Genomic DNA, 14,397 nt, shown 5'->3' with positions numbered 1-14,397 from the left:
TTATAACTGAAAATAAAACCACTTTCATGGAGGAAACTGAGGACCAGTTCAATCATCAATGAATTGTCTGCTAATATTAAAAACAAAGAATCTAGAAGGCTATATTCAGCATAAAGAGCTAACAGTAGGGGACATTCCACCACTGTATGGGACACCATCAGTCTGGCTCCACAGACACATTGTGGGGGTGGCTTGTTATGCAAAAGAAAATGATGGGTGAGACTAGTGTGACCAATGTACAGACGGCATAATACAGTTGACTGATTCCGAGAGGAGTGGGAAGGGAAAGCGACAAACTGACGTAGTCTCCTTGATTGTGCAGAGTTTATTACTGACAGCAATATTGCACCATACGTCATTACACTTTTTGGTGAAGAGAGATTTGATGTGTGTCTGCATATTGGCACCTGGAATCATAAGGGAATGGGGATAAGTACCTGCCTCCCTAGCCAAACAGTAAGCTAGTTCATTCGCAGGGATGCCCACATGACTTGGAACCCAGAAGACAATGGAGCAGGTGGCACAGCCAAGGGCAGCAGAGACCAAAGGGTGACAAGAGTAGCATCGATCTGCAGCCTACAAACTACTCACTGAGCTCGTACATATTCAAAAACTGTAGAGGGAGGCCTGAGAAACAAAATGGAGGACCCTGTTAATGGCTAGCAGCTCTGATGTGAACACAGTACATGACCCCGTCAGTAAGTGGTGTTCCATGCCAATAGGAGATGTAAAAGCGTATCCCACCTTATCTATCATTTTAGAACCATCACTGTAGCACACTGAAACTCTTCAAGAATGGAACATGCAAGCTGCCAGAATATCATAGGGGGGGGGGGGGGGGGCACAGATGCCTTAGGACCTTGAAATAGGTTGGTCCTAACCTGTGGTTGAGGCACCATCCAAGGGGTGGAGCGGGTGGGGGGGGGGGGGGGGGTGGGGGCGATATGGTACTGGGACACATTCCACAGAGTGGATATGGAAAACCTGACAGAGGGAAGTGAGACACATTCCAACTGGCAATTCCACCCAAGGATAGGTATCAGAAAGGAGCTGTCCCTCATTTGTGAAGAGGACGGGGTACATGGGATGGTCAGGGAATCGCTGAATGGTGATTGCGTAGAGAGGGAATCCCCTCTTCTGTGAGAAGAATGTCGACAGCACTATTGTGAAAAGCACCAATAGCCAGATGCACCGCATAACGATGAACAGGGTCAAGCAGTTACAGAGTGGAAGGAGCCACTGAGTCATAAATCTGACAATCATAACCTAGTCTGGACAAAACCAGAGTGCAATAAAGATGGAGGAGAGTACCACAGTCTGCACCCGAAGATGTGTGGGCCAGGAGGTTGAGAGCATTAAGCTTCCGCATGCAGATAGTCTTCAGGTGGAGAATATGGGGCAGCCACGTCAAGAGCCTGAAGCAGCTCCAGTTAGTAAAAGGTTCATTATAAGATTCAGTTTGGTGGGGGTTGGTGGGAAGTGAAACAGAGATAAGAACAGGATGCCAATGTTGGGTCACATGTCAATCAAAAACCTAACGCATCAATACAAAAACCACCCTATAGGATAAGACCTGGAACAGTTGTTTATCACTTGCGGCTCAGGTGACTTCTTACTGCCTTTAGTGGAACCACATCAATGTCAGAATCTGACAGTGTGGCAGCATCTGTGGTCACCTGAGTAGCCTTGTCGCAATTTTTCTTCTTCTCCTTCTCCTTCTCCTTCCCCTATCCTCGACGAGCATGGGGGTGGATTAAGAATGGGTAGCCCTGGGACCCACAGATTGTGGTTCCTTCAGCCACTGGTTGGCATCAGGCTTCTGATCTGTTGGTTTCCGGGGAAAGGCAACTCAAGAGAGAAGCCTGCCACCAGCAGATGCCAGAGGGGGAAGCTGCCATTCCACACATATGAACTGTTTTTGAAAAAACTGACATAGTGGGAGTCAGCCATGTGACTTTTGCATAACTGAACATCACACCAACAGGAGGTAGTCATTCATATTTTTTATGTGCCTCAGTATACAACAGGCAGTCAATAAATTTATATTCCTGTGTTTTCCTTTCTTTCTTTAATATTGGGCAAACCAGTGAACATGGAGGTCGGTGTTCCATGCAGCTTACACTAAAAGGTAATCACAAGGAACACATTTGTGGAGTGATCACTCGCAGTTACCATACTCTGAGCCTGCAGCTGAATGACATAAGACCAAAGCGCAAGCATCGAAAGCAGCTCTGTGGGCAGTGGGATGTAACGCTTCATTTTACAGCTGTATACCATGACAAGCTTTTTCTGGGAGGGCATTATTCCCTTTGATGGCTGAGATAAAGGCACCTGTATCTATTTTACAATCCCTGGGACCTTTTTGGACATGGCAAACAAAATGTACGCCATGCCGCTCCCTGTCTATTTAGAGAGTAAGGTCTTGGTGGAAGGTGGTTCCTTGGACCATATTCAAAGTTTTGGGTGAGGGCAATGATCACTGGTATGTCACCCGGACGTTCACGTGACTGAAGAGTTGTAGACTGTGTAGCAGAAGAGGCTTTAACCAATAGTGATCCATTGTGCAGTTTTCCTTATGACTCAACTTCTTCAATTTTATCTTCAATATGCTCCAAAAAAATAATGGTTTTGTCACAGCAAAAGTATCCCAATCAGTTCCAGTTAATACTACATACTGAATAATTTGTCTCACTCTCAGATGTCTTGCTTGTCCCTCTTCCAACGAGACAGCCAAGGTAAGGAAACCAACAGGATTATAGCTGTCCACAGTGAAATTTCTATACCTATCTGATGAGATGGCCAGATTAGAACAACCATCGGTTTGATTTAATTTGATAAATTTCTTCTGCAAAATGTCTGGCCCCAACATGTCGGATTGGTTACTGCGTTGGATTTGAAGTGCAAATAAGAGCCTAAGCATATATTGTGTGCACATGATCTTTAATGTTGCATGCAGTAGGTGCTATTTAAGACGTTCTTCATCAGTCGGCTCACACTAAATAAAAATTTGGAAAATGAAGGTCAAAACCACAATGGAGCCACAAATTACTTCAGCCAAAAGGCGGTGAATGAAAGAATACTTCAAGAAAGAAAGGCTGAACCGGACTGACATCAAAAGCTGTCACCATGAGAAAGAGAGCAAAATAAAGGAAAGATAGTCAGAAATGAGAAATTGCAACAGAGGAAAGGCAGTAGGTGCTACAACAGCTCTGAGTCCTGTGCTTGCCACACACATACTCACAAAAAGAGCAGTGAGTGCTCCGAGGGGGTGAATGAAGTTGCTCGATTTGTTTGTGTATCAACACTGACTGTACAACTCACCTATAATGAATTGTATAGCACTAATAGCAATGTAGCACACTGTAAGAACAGTGGTTGTCAAAAGACCTAACCAACAGTGACTGGACACGAGTGTCACACTTTGTCAATGAGAATCGGTTTCAGAATGAACAGGAATTACTGCCATCAGAAAATGCAGGTCCATGTTATCCACTTTCTGAGCAAAGGGTGTGTAGAGAACTGTATGCAATGAGCACACAATTGGTACCTCCCAAAATGACACTCTGCACAATGGCACATAAAGCTGCACATATTCAGTGGGCTAAACAGCACAGGAATGGACAGCAGCTGACCACAGGCATGTACTATGGTCCAACAAGTCACGATTTTGCCTCTTTTCACGATGAAAGGCATCTTGTGCACTATTGGTCCAATGAGGCATTCAACCCACAGTGTGCAGAGAATGTAAGACAGGTCAGAGATGGTTCTGTGATGTTTTGAGGGAGTTTCACACATCATGAATTCTTCCTACTCAATCAGGTTACTGCGAACATGAACTAGGATGTTTTGTTCAACATTCTTTGTATCAAATTTTGACACTCCTACCTTCTAAGATCACAACAGCAATTTTCACAAGGTTGCATGCATTCACTTGTGGTTAGATGAACACTTGCAACTTGGTTTGCTGATCCACTAATCACCTGATCTTTATCACATAGAAAACGCCTAGGACTATACTGAACAGTGGGTGAAACATAGCAATCATCAACACTGCAATTTGTTGGCTCTGCAGGATGAAACATCAATTAATGGCTTCAGCTAGATACAGCTTACCTAAAGAAACTTTTAGACTCCCTTTCTCACCACACTGATGTTATACTATGCTTGTCTGTCCTCTTCTGGAGTACCGCTCTGTCATATGAGATCCTGACCAGAGAGAATTGACAGAGGACGTTGAAAAAGTTCAAAGAAGGGCAGCTCATTTCATAATACCATGAAACAGGGCGTAAACTGTCACAGATATGATATGCGAGTTGGGGGTTGGGGTGGCAATTATTAAAACAATGGTGTTTCTTATTACGGTGAGAACTTTTCATGAAATTTTGATCACCAATTTCGTCCTCTGAGTGTCAAAATATTTTGTGGACACCCATCTCCATAGGGAAAAAATGATCAAATAAGAAAATAAGAGAAATCACAGCTCACACGGAAAGATTCAGGTTTTCATTTTTTTTCCACATGCTATTTGAGAGTGGAACAGTTGAAAATACAAGGGGTTCAATAAAGCCTCTCCAAAACGTGCGTGAATTGCAGAGTATTCACATAGATGTAGATTATAAAGGTTACAAATGAAGTTACACAATATTAGAGTGATGTCTCCTGGGAGTGAATAATTTTTTTGTCCAGGTGTGCTTATTGTGTGTGTGTACAAACTGCTTGTTAAATGAAGGTAACAGCTCAACCGCATGGGTGAACCTTGCAGCAGCATCACCTGTGCGAAAGCAGCCTTATGCTACTGGCATGTGTGCACCACTCTGTGCTGAATACTTCGGCTAAATGTGTGATTGGCACCAAGAACCCTACAATACTTCCACGAGTTTGTGATTTTTTCATTGAGGGAACATATTAATGTTTGTTTGCATATGAACTAAATTTCGTTTCAATTTTCGTCTATTATCTAAAAAATTTAACTTTGCATGAAACATTTTGCTATAATGAGGAACACAAAATGCACAACTAAAAGTAGTACACATCTCAATTTGTGGCAATGCTTTTTAAGCACACACAACCAACTTTTATTTGGCTAAATTCCTTAGTGGCATTGAGTGTAAGACATCTACATACTAGTTCCATTTCCAAACGTCACTGTATTCCCTACAATACGTTACGAATATGGTTAAATTGTGAATCGTGTACTTTCTCTATACAATGTTTTATGCACCTTTTTATGTACTTGACAGCAATAACACACTGACAGTAAGCTGTCCAAACTTGTAACTAGCACTGTCTTACATCGAGATCTTAAGGTGAACCTCCACCTAAGCTGTCACTTAAGGTAAACCCCCACCTAAGCTGTCACTTATGGATAGGATGAGTGGGTACGAATTATGACCACAGCAGTGAACATAATATGCAGGAAAGTTATTTTAGTTGTAGCACCCAGAGAACATACTGTTTCAGAAGAAACATCATCCCCACAGCACCTGAAAGTTAAAGAAGGTAATCTACATTACATCCATAATCACTAATGTTAAGAGACTATAATCTCATGTGGCGGATGTTTTTAAAAATATTACTGCAACTGGCTTTCTAAAAACCATTCCTGTGTGTTTTGGTATGTGTCTCAGGAAAAGTAAAATGATTTCACTGTAATTAACAACAATCTTCTATTCAAGATACATTTATATGAGGCCCCTTGTCTGCATCAAAATATTAATACACTCAATATAGATTATTGATGGCAAAATAGAAAAAGACTATGGACAAATCTTCACTATGTTACCTTTGCAGCTGTATCCAGTGCATGTGAGATAATAGTTTTGTCTCGTGCAGCACTTAATGAATCATTCAAATCTCCATTCCCTAAAAAGCTGTCCACTGAACCTTCTTCATCTGCACTCCCTTGGCTTGGAGACAACTGTCTGCAGTCCACTGAGTAACAAAAGGGCAGGAAACCAATAAAACAAACAATAGATTTCCCACTTACAGAAAATTATTGTAATTTACTTCACAGCTTACAAAACACGTACAGAAAAAGTAACTGAAAACTGTCAGAATTAGACAAATCTGTTGTCAAGATATACTAACCTGCAGATTTTCCAAAATTTGAGTTTATCTGTCCTAAATCCGAAATTGAGAAGTTGGATGGTAGACCAGAAGAATCCAAATTCAAATCTTTCCTAATGTATATCTTGTTTAAAGGATTCTGGGGAAAGGGTGAACTAACACCTGTGACAGAGTAATCCCGTTTCTCGGAAATTGGTTTCCGCTCGTGCTGGACGGCTAAAACATGGGGAGCTTTGAATGTTTCTCATGTCTGTTTCACAGAGCAATTGTAGCACAAAAATGATGCAAAGAAATAAGGATCACTTAAGTTAAAAAATTTAAGCAACTCAACAATTTCATATATCAGATAAGAAAACATCTACAAGGTGATATCTGTTTATGGCTAAAATATTTGGAGATAAGTGTGGCACTATAAAATATGATGATTTTGTCAACTGTTTTCCTGAAATATTAATTCACATAATAATAAATTGCCTTTTCATACCACACGAGAAGCACATATGCATAGAATTCACATTAGGTATCTATGTAAAGATGCCACACATCATCTTCAATGCATTTAATGTTAGCTTATGAAACAGATGAAAATTTTATTAACAAGGGCAACCAATCAACACTTGTAAAAATGTGTGTTTATAGAATAACCACCCGACATAATAGTTACAATATGCGTAAGAGGATAGATAACTACTTATCAAACAGACACACACTGAGCAACAGAAAATCAGTACAAAGTAATGTTGTATCAACCAGTCACATAAATGAACAACTGTTAATACTGTGGAAGAATCAACCAAATTAAACACCTCTTTTAACCTTTCAACATTTATTCATACAGTCCCCCTGAAAGAAACCACCTCTCTCCAAGTGGAACTTTCACAGTACAGAATTTACAGTTTAGGGAATAATCAGCAGCAGCACTACAGCCAGAAACTGCATGCACATGTTTACAATAGTTTACTTTCTTCTGTTGGCTACACTTCATACCATGACATGTTTGCCATTGCAATAAGTGAGTCGTACCATAAAAGTTCCTTATGTCTTTCTTTCCAGAATAAATATACAAATTCTAAATGGGGAGTTCATAAACAGAGACAGTAGCCAATTAAATTATATTAATAAAAGGAGAGAGAGAGATGATTACCAAAATGTAAAAAAAGAAGACACTTTCCTGCTGGGAAGAAAGGAAAACAATATCACGGATATTAGTGAGGGCTTTCTGCAATCTGCAATGACATGTGGGAGGCACTGCAGAAGACACCACCTCCCTCTCAGCAATAGCAGAGACCTCGTGCTGAGGTCAATATAGTGTTGAGCATGCAAGCACTCTGCCCAGTACGAGACCTCAGGTGCAGCACTCAACATCATCGAGTAAGACAGTGAGAGTTAAAGTTTCAGATGAAATGTAACTTTGTTAGTGTAGAACACTGTACCTCAAGAGAATGGTTTGTTAATTAGAGCATTAAGTGACACTTTGCTAGTCCACGATACACTATGTGATCAAAAGTATTTAGACACCCAAAAACATACATTTTTCATATTAGGTGCATTGTACTACTACCACCTACTGCCAGGTACTCCACATCAGCGAACTCAGTAGACATTAGACATTGTGAGAGAGAAGAATGGGGCACTCTGTGGAACTCACGGACTTAGAATGTGATCAGGTGATCGGGTGTCACTTGTGTCGTACATCTGTATGTGAGATTTCCACACTCCTAAACATCCCTAGGTCCAATGTTTCCAATGTGATAGTGAAATGCAAATGTGAAGGGACACACACAGCACAAAGGCCTACAGGCCGACCTCATCTGTTGACTAACAGAGGACGCCGACAGTTGAAGAGGTTCGTACTGTGTAATAGGTAGACATCTATCCAGACCATCACACAGGGATTCCAAGCTGCATCAGGATCCACTGCAAGTACTAATGACAATTAGGTGGGAGGTGAAAAAACTTTGATTTCACGGTCGAGCGATTGCTCATAAGCCACACATCATGCCGGTAAATGCCAAACAATGCCTCGCTTGGTGTAAGGAGCGTAAACAATGGACGATCGAACAGTGGAAAAACGTTGTGTGGAGTGATGAATCACGGACACAGTGTGGCGATCCGATGGCAGGTTGTGGGTATGGCGAATGCCCGGTGAATATCTGTCAGCACGTGTAGTGCCAACAGTAAAATTAGGAGGCAGTGGTGTTATGGTGTGGTCATGTTTTTCATGGATGGGGCTTGCACCCATTGTTGTTTTGTGTGGCACTATCACAGCACTGATGTTTTAAGCACCTTCTTGCTGCCCACTGTTGAAGAGCAATTCGAGGATGGCGATTGCATCTTTCAACATGATTGAGCACCTGTTCATAATGCACGGCCTGTGGTTACACGACAATAACATCCCTGTAATAGACTGGCCTGCACAGACTCCTGACCTAAATCCAACAGAACACCTTTGGGATGTTTTGGAAAGCCGACTTCGTGCCAGGCTTCACCGACCGATATCGATATCTGTCCTCAGTGCAGCATTTCATGAAGAATGGGCTGCCATTCCCCAAGAAACCTTCCAGCATCTGATTGAATGTGTGACTGCGAGAGTGGAAGCTGTAATCAAGGCTAAGGGTGAGCCAACACCATAATGACTTCCAGCATTACCGATGGAGGGTGCCATGAACTTTTAAGTCATTTTCAGCCAGGTGTCCATATACTTTTGATCACACAGTGTAGTTGTAAATTATCCAGTACTCCTACAACAAAGATGCAAGACTAAATGGTTTCTGAACAAAACACCCTGTTAGGTTTTGTAAGTTAATCAGTTGTGCATCACGGTCTGACAATCAATTTACCACAGGGAAAGCATGTGTTTGTTTTACATCCTCTTTCTGTACAAATACATTATCTATTAGAATGCTACTGTCTTGAGCTGTATGTACAGGGAAATTGACCACTGATTCTAAGTTATATGTTGTTAATAACACTTCCAGTTCACTTTTCCTATCAGAATTACTTAGAAAGTTTACATTGAAATCACCACAGATTAATAACAGACGGCATAATAGGGAATCAAACTTTTTTATGAATAGCTGCCATTCTGGAGGTTTGGGGCGCCAAACCAATAAACGAGAGAATTTATTGGGTCTTGACCACATATAGGGAGTCCAGGAAACTGGGTGGAGGGGAGACAGACAGAAAGGAGAGAGAGAGAGAGAGAGAGAGAGAGAGAGAGAGAGAGAGATGTTAATTTTGACGAAACACTTACAATCACTTCTCATTCCCATTGTAAGGCACTTCTGAAGACGGCAATACTGACACCTATTCCTGTGATGTTTGGTAACTTCACAATTCTTGTTTCCTCGGCACTGATAACCTAACTGTTTGCGTATAGAACGTTTGAAAAACCCTTTACATCCTTCACAGCTTATTGCTCCATAATGCCGACCTATAACACCAAACAAACCAGTTGTCAAAATTTAGTTATTTCCATTATTTTTACCAGAGGAACTTATGAAGAAATGTTAGTTACCTGATGCCCTGTCTCCACAAACTACACATAATTCAACTGAAAGGCACAAGGAACGGACTTTATCATGTGCAGTATGCACTGCATTCATTTCTACTTTCAATGGTTGATCCATGTGACTGATACAGCATTTCTTCAGACAACAACGTAGAATCTGAAACAATGACAAGAACTGTTAAGAAAAGCAGGCAGTTGTAAAATTTATCTTCATGAAAACATGACTCATACTACAGGAAGATGATATGTAAATGTACTGTGCAAAACTTATCATACCAGATTAATTGCAAACGACACATCCAAAGGTTTTTTACAGGTTATTAAGACAATGGATAAATATGAGAATGAATTATTCTGAATACTAGCTTTTTTTAATGACAGTGCATGCAAACATGAAGTTAGCTGCTGCTATTTGTTTTTTTTCTGTCTTGCGTAGTGTATGTTTTCTTTCAGATGAATTAGATGGATTTGTTTATCCTTCATCCCAACACTTTGCATTGCTTCAGTTACACTGGAGAACAGACCCTGTTCTCTGAAAAGTAAGGATCTACTCTCTCTCTCTCTCTCTCTCTCTCTCTCTCTCTCTCTCTCTCTCTCTCTCTTTTTACTATCATCTCTCAACAGCCTCATTTTATTTTAGCAGTTTCCACATTTAGTTTTTCATTTTAGCAAACCGATATAGTTAAAATTTTGGAAATAAACTAGCAATCTGTGGCATGTAAAGAACAAATAAATTACATTACAATATCGTAAGTAACAGAACATTTCTTTGCAGTTTAATACTGAATATTTATCCTGAACATTTTTAACAAGTTCATAATTTTACAGTTTTTCATTGTGGTCAGGATTCTTTCAGGCTGCAGTTTTGAAGGGCAGCAGTAACAGAGTACATTTTTTCAAAGCTTTGAAAGTTGAGATACATTGTGCGATGACTGGGGCTTTGACACTGCTTTAGTACGATAACTTTTGCAGAAGATCTCAATGCAGAAAATGAACATTGTTATCAGACATGTAGCTGCCCCTACAGGCATTAGCAACAAAGACAATACACTGCATGTTGTTCATAAGCTGTCTGAGTTCCTTTGAAGGCCTGGACACGGTCAGAGGTAGGAAGACAGTTATTCCTCTGTGATGCAACAACTAGTAATATTTGCTGGTCACAACTCAGAAGAGAGAGAAAAAAAGACAATGGAAACCATTAAGCAACAATACTGGAAATTTAAAAAAAACAGCAGTGTTAAAAGATTGGACTGAATTCTACAACTAAAAGCACAAAAATTGTCCGTCAACAATCATGGCATGAGTAAGTCCTGCATAGCATTAACACATATGAAATGAAACATGCCAACAATGGCATATCTACTGGAATATCCCTGGGAACTTCAAGACCCTTCTCGATGAGAGGAGGAATGAAGCACAGAACTTAAGATCTGGATGAAGTGTCAGTGACACAAAATGAAATACTGGATATTATGATGTGCAAAAGTAACTGTGAAGCAAATAAAAATTTCTCAATTTTATGGAATTATTATTCCAAAATATACATGGCTGGCTAGGAGCAATTCACTCAATGCGTGTGTTGTGTCAACCCTGACACGCTTGACTTTCACTAGAAACTGAGTTTCTATAAGCCCACTGCTTCAATGGTACAGCTAATATCTCTGAGCAGACCAAGTGCGTGAAGGAAATTCTTCTTCAAGATCAGTCAAGAATCTGTTACATCCACTGCAGTAACCAGTGTTTGGATCTTCCACGCACTTACATCCACTGCAGTAACCAGTGATTGGATCTTGCAAGAAGTTGTGATCTATTGTGTGATGTATTGGTAATGTGGAAGCATTTGATATGCTGTTTTAAGAAAGCCATGGATTATTCAAAGAACCTCAATCTGAAAGACCCAAATATCTCACAGCCAAGAAAAATACTACTGAAATTAAAGCACACGTAAACATCATCTGTTCCCGAAGAATTGTCTCGTGAATGACGATTTAAGAAAGATGCATTTGAAATTCTTGAGCTCTTTCTCAATGGGATTGATCTAAAATGACTTGTTACACTCCACCCCTTCCAGCAATCGGTGACTAGGTTCGCTTGCATCCTGACAAAAAATAGTTGGTACACCACTGCATGAAACTATCTCCATTTACACTAAGACCCAGTGAAAGAGCAATTGTTATCTCAAGAACTAGATGATGCAGGGCCTGTCAGTAGTCCAGACACATTTCAAGAAACTACCAATGTTTTTCTTCAAATTGAATACACTGTTGTTACTATTATTATTATTACTATTTTTCTCAGACCTTAGGGCTGGTTAAAAATGGAAAGTGACGCGGACCTTCATCAAGCGTGACTTCCTTTTAACTGTACGGTATATGTTACATTGTATTTAGGAATTTTCAGGTTATTGAACACGTATCAATAATTACGGATTTCTGTAGTTGTATATATACGCTTGGATGTAGCTGTATTGTGTTGATGTACTGGTGGATATTGTGTGGTATGACTCCTGTAGTTGATAGTATAAACGGTATAATGTCAACTTTATCCTGATGCCACATGTCCTTGACTTCCTCAGCCAGTTGGATGTATTTTTCAATTTTTTCTCCTGTTTTCTTTTTATATTTGTTGTATTATGTGTGGATATTTCAATTAGTTGTGTTAATTTCTTCTTTTTATTGGTGAGTATGATGTCAGGTTTGTTATGTGGTGCTGTTTTATCTGTGATAATGGTTCTGTTCCAGTATAATTTGTATTCATCATTCTCCAGTACATTTTGTGGTGCATACTTGTATGTGGGAGCACGTTGTTTTATAAGTTTATGTTGTAAGGCAAGCTGTTGATGTATTATTTTTGCTACATTGTCATGTCTTCTGGGGTATTCTGTATTTGCTAGTATTGTACATCCACTTGTGATGTGATCTACTGTTTCTATTTGTTGTTTGCAAAGTCTGCATTTATCTGTTGTGGTATTGGGATCTTTAATAATATACTTGCTGTAATATCTGGTGTTTATTGTTTGATCCTGTTTCGCAATCATGAATCCTTCCGTCTCACTGTATATATTGCCTTTTCTTAGCCATGTGTTGGATGCGTCTTGATCGATGTGTGGCTGTGTTAGATGATACGGGTGCTTGCCATGTAGTGTTTTCTTTTTCTAATTTGCTTTCTTCGTATCTGTTGATGTTATGTGATCTAAAGGGTTGTAGAAGTGGTTATGAAATTGCAGTGGTATAACTGATGTATTTATATGAGTGATTGCTTTGTGTATTTTGCTAGTTTCTGCTCGTTCTAGAAAGAATTTTCTTAAATTGTCTACCTGTCCATAACGTAGGTTCTTTATGTAGATAAATCCCCTTCCTCCTTCCTTTCTGCTTAATGTGAATCTTTCAGTTGCTGAATGTATGTGATGCATTCTATATTTGTGGCATTGTGATCGTGTAAGTGTATTGAGTGCTTCTAGGTCTGTGTTACTCCATTTCACTACTCCAAATGAGTAGGTCAATATTGGTATAGCATAAGTATTTATAGCTTTTGTCTTGTTTCTTGCTGTCAATTCTGTTTTCAGTATTTTTCTGTTAGTTCTTCTTTAATATTTGTATTATCTATTCCTATTTTTTGTCTGTATCCTAGATATTTATAGGCATCTGTTTTTTCCATCGCTTCTATGCAGTCACTGTGGTTATCCAATATGTAATCATCTTGTTTAGTGTGTTTTCCCTCGACTATGCTATTTTTCTTACACTTGTCTGTTCCAAAAGCCATATTTATACCATTGCTGAATACTTCTGTTATCTTTAGTAATTGGTTGAGTTGTTGATTTGTTGCTGCCAGTAGTTTTAGATCATCCATGTATAGCAAATGTGTGATTTTGTGTGGGTATGTTCCAGTAATATTGTATCCATAATTTGTATTATTTAGCATGTTGGATAGTGGGTTCAGAGCAAGGCAGAACCAGAAAGGACTTAATGAGTCTCCTTGGTATATTCCACGCTTAATCTGTATTGGCTGTGATGTGATATTATTTGAATTTGTTTGGATATTAATTGTGGTTTTCCAATTTTTCATTACTATGTTTAGGAACTGTATCAATTTAGGATCTACTTTGTATATTTCCAATATTTGTAGTAATCATGAGTGGGGTACACTATCAAAAGCTTTTTGGTAATCAATGTATGCATAGTGTAGTGACCTTTAGTTTTAGCTTGATATGTCACCTCTGCATCTATTATCAGTTGCTCTTTGCATCCTCGTGCTCCTATGCAACAGCCTTTTTGTTCTTCATTTATAATTTTGTTCTGTGTTGTATGTGTCATTAATTTCTGTGTAATGACTGAAGTTAATATTTTGTATATTGTTGGTAGGCATGTTATGGGGCAATATTTAGCTGGGTTTGCTGTGTCTGCTTGATCTTTAGGTTTCAGATAAGTTATTCCTTGTGTAAGTGTATCAGGGAATGTGTATGGGTCTCCAATGTAACTGTTAAATAATTTAGTTAGATGTGAATGTGTTGAGGTGAACTTCTTTAGCTAGAAATTTGCTATTTTATCTTTTCCAGGGGCTTTCCAATTGTGAGTAGAATTAATTGCTTGGGTGACTTCATGTTGCAAAATTATCACTTCAGGCATTTGTGGTATCATCTTGTATGTGTCTATTTCTGCTTCTATCCACCGTGCATGCCTGTTATGTTGTACCGGGTTTGACCATATGTTGCTCCAGAAGTGTTCCATGTCTGTTATGTTTGGTGGATTGTCTATTTTAATGTGTGTGTTATCTATTGTCTGGTAAAATTTCTTTTGGTTTGTGTTGAATGTTTGGTTTTG

General features: G+C 39.4%; 1 protein-coding gene across 2 annotated transcripts in view; it reads right to left on the bottom strand.

Annotated features, from left to right (window-relative positions):
- Nucleotides 1–14,397, bottom strand: part of LOC126469765 (orphan steroid hormone receptor 2-like) — a 126,965-nt gene that overhangs the window by 73,443 nt on the left and 39,125 nt on the right. For both annotated transcript variants that reach the window (XM_050096987.1, XM_050096988.1), the window contains 4 exons: nt 9,584–9,734; nt 9,320–9,499; nt 6,088–6,297; nt 5,783–5,931 (listed from right to left, as the gene is read on the bottom strand). In XM_050096987.1, coding sequence (XP_049952944.1) covers nt 5,783–5,931; nt 6,088–6,297; nt 9,320–9,499; nt 9,584–9,695 — 651 coding nt within the window. In that variant the 5' untranslated portion in view covers nt 9,696–9,734. The remainder of the gene's footprint in view (nt 1–5,782; nt 5,932–6,087; nt 6,298–9,319; nt 9,500–9,583; nt 9,735–14,397) is intronic.

The sequence above is a fragment of the Schistocerca serialis genome, chromosome 3, assembly GCF_023864345.2.
Source record: "Schistocerca serialis cubense isolate TAMUIC-IGC-003099 chromosome 3, iqSchSeri2.2, whole genome shotgun sequence".
In the NCBI taxonomy this organism is placed as follows: Eukaryota; Metazoa; Arthropoda; class Insecta; order Orthoptera; family Acrididae; genus Schistocerca; species Schistocerca serialis.
Note: the sequence above shows the minus strand (reverse complement) of the source record. Positions and strands in the feature narration are given on the sequence as shown.